Genomic DNA, 9,016 nt, shown 5'->3' on the forward strand with positions numbered 1-9,016 from the left:
AAACATTATTCACAATTTTATTCCAACTTCGTAATTTTACGAGTACACAGAATTGTCCCATAAAAATTAACACGTAAATATTATCGTCCTCAGAGATAAAACATTTTGTATGCTTAATCACATCGATCGCGTGAACTAAAAAATTTAACGAGAAAAAATCGTCGAGAAAAAAAAAAAAAGAAAAAAAGAAAGAAGAGAAGAAGGATAAGTATAAGGAGAAGAGGTTTGACATTAATCCTTGAAGGATAAAGGTAACCCCGTAGGAGAAAAGACCCATTCCAAGGAGAAAAGCGATTTCGCGAGAGTGCCTTCGACGATTTTTCATTTTCGCTTCTCGAAAGAAGGTTGCAAGAAGAAAAAAGTAAAGGAAGAAGAAAAAAGATAAAAGAATCGAAAAGAAAATTTCGCCGAGTTCGCGTCTCTCTCTCTCTCTCTCTCTCTCTCTCTCTCTCTCTCTCTTCATTTTTCTTTCTCCAATTTTTTTCTATTTTTTATAGTCAGGAAAGAAAGGAGTTGAAGAAAGTTGATCGTAAGAAATAAAATTAAAGAAGAAAAAAAAAAATAAAAGAAAAATATAGAATAAAAATGTTATAGAAAATGATGTAAACAAAGGGCGTCTTGAAATAAATTATAAACAAAAAAAAACAATTTCGTTAACTTTTCGATGTGTGTGTGTTTTATGTTCATCATGCAATTTTAAAATAATTTCTATTCACGATGATTAAAGTACGACGTTTATTTTAATTTTAGTTTTGAAATAATATATCGATTATATTTATAATGTTTCCTTTTTTTTTCGTATCCGATTGTTGTAATACAATTAATTGTTTATAGATAAATGTTTAAAAAATATTTTGACAGTTTAACACAAGGGAGATATTACCCCGAGTATTAAAAGAAGATATATTTCTTGGTAAAAAATTAAACTTTAGACCGAAAAAAGACGAAAAGGGAACAACATTATGGGGAACGTGTATAAATCCCTTCGAAGGGATAACTTTTGTTAAAGGGTCTTTTTCCCAGGAATTACCGTCTGTCCGTCCATTCAAATTTGTTCCTAGAAACTATTCCAACCGTCTTATTCCACAAATTCCTCGAGTATTCATTACTTTCGAGAGAACAAAAAATTAGGCAAATTTCTCTTCGACGAATTTTATTTCCTTTAAAAAAAAAAAAAAAAAAAAAAAAAAACCCCCCCCCCAATTTGTCTGAAACACGCGTACGTAAAAATTTTCGATTATTTTTTTTAAAAGAATTTCACAGTCTTAACAAAAAAAAGAAAAAAAGAAATTAACAAACGCGCGCGTGCAAAGAGATTAGAAATATTTTTCTGAAGGATTTTTTACCGATTAACAACAAAAATTTAACAAACGTGCATACGTGTAGGTATACGAAAAGTTTGAAATATTTGTTTTATCTTTTTTTTCGAATAGTATTGAATTGAATTGTATTACAAAAAAAAAAAAAAATTAATAAATATATATGTGCACGAAAATTTGAGATATTTTTTTAAACGAGTTTGACAATTTGAAAGTAATGAAAATATATGTGTGTGTGTGTTATTTAATTCTTGAAAAGATTGAGAATAAAAAAAAAGAAGACACGGTTATATCAGTAAGGACACACGCTTAGCAACCTGGTTTATAAATTCCGACATATGTAGAAGTACTAGTCAGCAGGCTCTGTGATTCGTGATGCTTCAAACGTGTCTTGTAATGCATATCTTTAGTTTCTATGTGTTTGCATGTTTTATTTCTTATCTCTCTCGTTCCTTCTCTTTATCTTTTCACTTTTTTTATCTCATCTTTATACAGTGACAAATCTTTTCGATATGGTCACAACCACCCCCCCCCCCCCTCACGTCTCACCTACGTGTATAATGGTATGATCATCTTTCTGAAAGCTTTTCTTTATTTTTATTTTAACAACGTACAAATTAACACGTGTATTTTATTTGTGGTATGTGTTCTATATCACAAATATATAAATTTGTATGTGTGTGGGTGTGTTAAAGTACAGTTTTTATTTTTGTTTCAAAAAAAGAATACCTTTCTCTATATATATATCTCTTTCTCAATTTTTTTTTTCTACAAATCACGTATGAAAAACGATGTCATTGATTCTTATTCTTACAAAGAATTCACTCGAGTGTCTTACTCAATCTTTGATGATTCGTTTCTTTGCTTAAGCAAAACACAATGATACCTCCTTATTCGAGAGAGACATATATTCTTTTTTTTTTTTTCTTTTTTTATTATATTAAAAATATTATAAATAAAAATTATTCGATAGTATAGTAAAATAATGTTTGATATTTAGATAAGTTTATGAAAAAATATTGAATGATTCGAGTCGTGTATCACAATTGATATGATTTTTATCGCTAATGTAGATAATAGATAATAAAGTTTACGTATTATTGGTGTCTCTAACCGATAACAACCCTTTTTATTTTTCTTTGATGCATACTAGTTATTTCAAATTCTAAGAATTATATGATTTTATTAACAGAATATACGAAAAGTTATTTATTCAAATATTTTCGAATAATACGATATTTAAACAATATGATTTTCATTAATAATTACACATCTAATTTATATCCTTGTTCAAACGTATTCTTTTTATTCCTGATACAAAGTCTGAGATGTTATATCATATATTACGAATTAATAATATATAAATAAAATCTATTAAATTTTTTCTAAATAATTATAAAATATATATTGAAATATAAAATTTTAAATTAAATCAAAATTCTATCTAATACAATTGCTACAAAATGTAGTCATCCATAAACAATAATTATTAATCAATAGTAATAAATAAAACCAATACAATATACAATCTTTCTCCTAAACACACACATACACAAAAAATTCAAAAAACATTGGATAAACAATATCTAATTTAATTAATCAAAAATATTATTAATATAAAATATATTCTCACACTTAGAAATAAAATCAATCGAATAAAAATTTCAATGATAAAAATTGCAATAATTGCAAAAAAAAAAAAAAAAAAAAAAAGAGACAAAAATAAGGTTCTTCCTAATCTATCATATTGAGTTAACTGCGAACGATATATAAACAATGAAATAATAAAAAGAGTGATAGAACGAGAGAGAAATCGGAGAAGACGGGTAAGGAGGGAGGGAGGGTCGTCTGTGTAATTCGTAAAGTGTTGTAATAATTGAGCACACGGCAAAAGGTGTGTGGCAACGAGAGTCGCGCAAGTTTCACAAATGGGTCAGCGAGCACAGCAGTAAGAGTAGTAAAGTAAGAAAGAAGAAGTATACAACACACAAATATACAACACACGAGTATATATAACACACAAGTATACAATACAAACTTACGACTAAAGCCCGCCCGCTTCGAATAACGTTTGGTAATATATTTATCGTCGCTTACGAAAAAAAAAAACAACTTCACTTTTACCCCCTTTTGCTTCCAGCTCCCTTCCCCCCTTTTTTTTTATTCTTCGTCACTCTATTTTTCTCTTTTTTCTTCCCTTGCAATGTGTGATTTCTTATAATTATATTTTTAGACGATCGTATAAAATTTTTTACCCCCCCCCCTCCCAAAAAAAAACCATTTTTTACCAATATATAAATATATTATTATAGATTGATCGATAAATTCTTGCAGGTTTTTTTTCTAATTTTTTTTTTTTTTATATATTATTTGTAGAATATGAGTATTTATTGGACGGACCTAAAATTGTTGTGTGTGGATAAGATTATATTTTTTTTCTTTGGTTAATAAATTTATAACGAAGGAATGATTTTTTCTTTTATACTGTATATGTTAATCAGAAAATCAAAGGCCAGTTCATTTACGTAACATGTATTCAAACTAAAAAGCTAAGTTTTTCTTTATAATGGTAAATATATGTTTCGAATTGAAAGTTATTTTTCTTTTCTTTTCTTTTTTTTTTCTTTTTTTTTCTTTTTCATATATAAATTACAATGAAATATTTATTTATAAATGGTCAAAGAATTTATCTGTTCAACTTCCTTATCTATGACAAATGTTTAAAGTATCTTTAAAACGTGGAGCGTATGTTTAACGTACACAAGGCTGTCGTGAACGTGATTTTCGTGAAAATGGTTGGTTGGTTGGTTGGTTGGTTGATTGATTGGGGGGAAGGGGGAAAAAAAATAAAGATATCTCTCTCAATTATACCAACCACTGTCGACTTTATCGATCTTCAAGAGATTACGTAAAGACCGATAAAAAAAAAACATGAAACCGGAGAAAAAACGGGCCTACGTGCGATTCATATTCAAAGGCTTTCCATCAACCTTTTTACATATGTATATGTATATATATATATACATATATATATATATATGATATGTATAAGTGTCTATATATGTATGGGCTTGAACTGGCGCGCACATAGAAACTTCGAGTTTGCCCTTCGTTTTAACGAGTTCTAGATTTTAACTCAAAGTCGAGAAAGCGTTCCTTCATATATATATAAGTATGTGTGTGTGTGTGTGTGTATGATGAAAATAGTATTAAAAAATAAATTAGAACACAAGGAATAATATTCTTTTTTTTTTTATAAATATTATTCGGAATAAAAAGAGATACTATATTTATTCTTCAATAAATAAGATTGAAACGACTGTGTGCTTTATATTATTTTTGTAAAAAAAATTGGAATTAAAAAATACAATTGTCCACAATTTTTATTTTATTTTATTTTTTTTGTTTTTTTGTAACTATGAAAATGTAGGACACAAAAATTCCTAAAAGAAAAAGAAAAAAAAGGAAAAAGTCGAATCAAATAAATAAATAAAAATGAATGTGCAATGTTCGGGGTATTGGTAAAACAAAAATGACGACAATTTGTATACCGATCACGTTTAACCAACCATTCGCGTACGAGCACCCGAATTAGGTGGGTTATGTTGTTCTACATTCACAAATTTAAATTTGATATCACGTAGTAGAGGACTGTAGTTGATATTATCTGATAACTGTTACTATCATTTCATCGAATTAAAAACACAAATTAATTTGCAATGATAACAAAAATAAGAATACGAGAAGAAAAGAAGGGTTGTTGGTGGTGATAAGAATAAACAAACCAGATGCATTTTATGACACTTGCATCTCTCATAAGAAGAAAAGAAAAAATATAGGATGACCTACAGTCAAACGAATCCATAAAAAAAAAAGAAAAAAACGAAAAAAGAGAAATAAAATGAAAGCAAATTTATACAAGGAACGAACGTTTTAGTTTCTGCAAGTCAAAGCGATTGTATTTAAATTTCTCGAGAAATTATCGAGGCTAGAAAGGTTTAGTTATTGAGTGGGTGGTCCTAGAAAACGAAGAAAAAGAGGAGGAGAAGAGAAAAAGGTGAAAGGGAGGGGGAAGGTTTGAATGGATTTAGAGAAAAAGGGGGCTGTGGTTCGAAATCTCATTTGTAATACAGAATTTCCATTCCCCGTTCCATTATGTTCTCTCAACTTGAAAGATAATTTAGCATAATCCTTAATTAATCGACAAATTATGATTGAACGAAAAAAAAAAAAAAAAAAGAAAGAAAGAAAAAATATAGCGAAACCAACGATCAAATGACTTAACGAAACTTTTATAATCGTTTAGTGATTATGCTGCAAATGATCAATTCGTAATATGTAATATTCATTTCTTTATAGAAGAAAAGGCGTATGCGAGAGAGTATGCATTTACGATACATCAGCTTTAATGTATCCTAATAATACACATCGATCGAGTGTCGTATTATCGTTAAAATATGAACAACATGGGTTTTCATTTTTTCTTTTTATTTTTTTATATTTTTCGAAAGTTCCAAAAGGAAATTTGTAACTGATACGTTTTCAAGGATCCAATTTGGGCTCGTTAGATGTTAACTTTACGAGAGGGATATTATTCATCGAAATATAAGAAGATATCTTTCTTTTTCTTTCTACGTGTTAAGGAAATTGTTATAATATGCAACGAGAGAATCGCATAAATGTTTATTCAAAAATCAAAAATGAAAGGGAGTAAGTAAAGAGGAAAACAAAAAAAAAGTTCAAAAGAAGAACACAGAAAGGAGAAAATAAAGGGAGTGGGGTGGGGTGGGGTGGTAGAAGAAAAACGCATTTACCCGTGGAACGTTAATTAAATTAGAAGGACCACTAGAGTTTCTCTACGGGGTGTCGTGCAATTAACGCTCTGTTCAAGGATCATAAAAGTGTGAGTGAGAAAGAGAAAGAGAAAGAGAAGAAAATAGAAGAACGTAGTGGTAGGTAGATAGGTAGGTAGGTAGGTAGGTGGTAGGCCAACTTTAATTAACCAAACAGTGTGGCAGGGAAACACGATGAATATTTTATTTTCTTATGGCTATATGTGGGACATTGTGTCAGAGAGTTACGCGTAATAGTAGTTAATAACTCAACTTCTAAGCCGCCTACTCACGACGTCTGCCTTCTTTTATCGATTACCTTTTCTTAACTAGGAACACGTGAGAAAGAGAAAGAGAGAGAGAGAGCCGGAGAGAGGGAAGAAAGTTAAAAATATTAAATCTTTGAAAAAAGAAATCACACGATTGGGTGATTAATCTCTACGATGCAGTTAATAATTCGTCAATATGATGATCAGTGGATGATCGTTTCAAATTTATTGATTTTAAAGTGGAAACAATGTATTGTAATTCCATCGAAATATCATTTCCATCGATTAATTTTAATTACTATCCAACAACAATTCAATAAAAAAAAAAAAAAAACATACCGCGCGACGATTCAAACAAATAATATTTCTCTTCTCGCAAATAAATAATGAAAAAAAAAAAAACAAAAGGGAAAACAATTTAAAATAGCGAAAGTAAGCACATCCCACGCGTTAATTAAAAACTGTAATGAAGCAAGAGAGGGAAAAACGAATAAAAAATAAAGAAAACTAATGCAAGAAAGAAGGAAATGATCGAGTGAGAAAAGAAGAAGAAGAAGAAGAAGAAAAAGAAAAAGAACTGAATGGGGAAATGGGTAGTTGTTGCTGAGCTGGTGCGTTCCCTGTGGTGTATAATGTCGTTGGCATCATTTTGCTGTTCTTTTTCTCTCTCTCTCTCTCTTTCCTTTTCTATTCCTCTCTAATTCTAATTTCTATGATGACGACACGATTTATAAGAACGTGCTCTAGAGACTTGATTCTAAAACCCAAATAATCACAGCCCCTTTTTACTTCTACTTTGCTATTTTCACGCGTATTTTAAATGTAAACGATTCAAACTCACCCACGTTTATTTCGATTAACAAATCTTAAACATTTCTTACTTTAATTCGATCTTTTTTTTTTTATTTAAATATTATTTCGAGTTTTTTTTTGTTTTGTTTCTGATTAATTTTGTTTATTAATTTCGTATGATTTTGTATCCACGATTATGAACGATTCAAGCATGATGATAATGATAACGATGACACACTTGCAATTAGTGTTTCCTTTTTCTTTCTTTCTTTTATATATATATATATTTGTTCTTCTTCTAACTAAAGGAAAGTAATATATCGAACGATAATAAATCGGATACATAAAAAAAAAATATATTGAAAGCGTGCTCCAGAAATGAATCACACGGGATTGATTGATGATTAGGATTGAAAAAACGTACGCTCGTTTAGCTCTCTGAACGGTTAGCTGTCTGTACCTCGTGTCTTCATTTTTGCTCGCTACGAAACGGTCCAGTCTGAAAGAAAAAAATAGAAGAGGAGTCATTCTCCACGTCTTTTTCTTGACACAAAAGCCTACAATAGAAATTTTCTTGGTTTTCTTTTTTTTTTTTTTTTTCTTGGTTTCGTTTTTTCTTCTTCTTTTTTATTTTTCTACGTAAAATAATTCAAAAAAAAAAACAGGAAGAAAAATGTCATCTAACCGAGCTATGTATCTATCTAATCAAACTAATCTAAACTATCTAATTAAGTCCTAAACTAGAATAAAAAAAAAAAAAAAAAAAAAGGTTCATCCAATATTCTCATTCTATTCTCTCGATCGTGCAAATTGTTTTGTAATACCCAATTAAAACAAACAAATATAAAAAAAAAAGAAAGAGAAAAGAAAACAGAATAAAATATAGGAAGAAAATTATAATAGAAACAAAAAAAAAGAAAAAAAAAAAAAAAGTAATAAAAATAATCTTAATTCGTAAGCATGAATATATAAAATACGATTCCACGAAGGTTTGGATAGAATCGATGATGTCATAACTAAGGGTAGAGAGATAAGGAACACATTTTCTACGAGGCTTACAGTAAGCGATTAAAGTAACAGAACGGGATGTTTAAAGTGTGTCATCGAAACTAAAATGACTTTGAATGAGTGTACGACAAAACGTTTTAAGAGTTCAACTAAATAAAATAACGCGAGTTGGTATTACTTATAATTAGTTCTATTTCTTCTGTAAAATATGAACTATTATGATGATAATAATAATAATAATAATAATAATAGCAACAATATTCGCATAAAATAAGATAGAATTTTATTCACGATTGTTATTGCAAAAAAAAAATATATATATAAAGATTTCGAAAGATGGAGACAGAAATAAAGAAAAAAAAAAACGAGAGAAAAAGAGAAAGATAAAATGAGAGAGAATGAGAGAGAATGAGAGAGAGTAAGAGATAGATGAACGCATCTAAGAACAAAGGTTATTCTCGTTTGGAATTTAAAAAGCAAACGGCCAAGCCCTACGAAATTAAAGTAGGCCAGTTATCGTCTAAGTACTTACTTCCTTTAAGGACCACACCATGAACAAATATAGAAAGTAGTTAAAATACAAAAAGAAAGAAAGAAAGAAAGAGAAGAGAAGAGATGAAAAGAGAACTTGAATAAATTCGAGAGTATAATGATTTATTATTTTTTTTTTTTGAAAATTATGTGTTAAAGAAAATTTGTATAACGATTGATTAAATGTTATTAACAATATATTGGAATATATATATGTATAAAATATCGTATGGGAATAATATAAAGTTAGAATAGTTATAATATT

The 9,016-nt window shown here is 28.9% G+C and overlaps 1 protein-coding gene across 1 annotated transcript in view; it reads right to left on the reverse strand.

The window, feature by feature from the left end:
- LOC106787541 (protein gustavus) overlaps positions 1-9,016 on the reverse strand; it is a 35,966-nt gene that overhangs the window by 22,924 nt on the left and 4,026 nt on the right. The window contains exon 2 of the mRNA XM_014749964.1: positions 7,637-7,711. Within this exon, the coding sequence (XP_014605450.1) occupies positions 7,637-7,711 (75 nt within the window). The remainder of the gene's footprint in view (positions 1-7,636; positions 7,712-9,016) is intronic.

The sequence above is a fragment of the Polistes canadensis genome, unplaced genomic scaffold, assembly GCF_001313835.1.
Source record: "Polistes canadensis isolate GaletaPanama2010 unplaced genomic scaffold, ASM131383v1 scaffold_104, whole genome shotgun sequence".
NCBI classification, from domain to species: Eukaryota; Metazoa; Arthropoda; class Insecta; order Hymenoptera; family Vespidae; genus Polistes; species Polistes canadensis.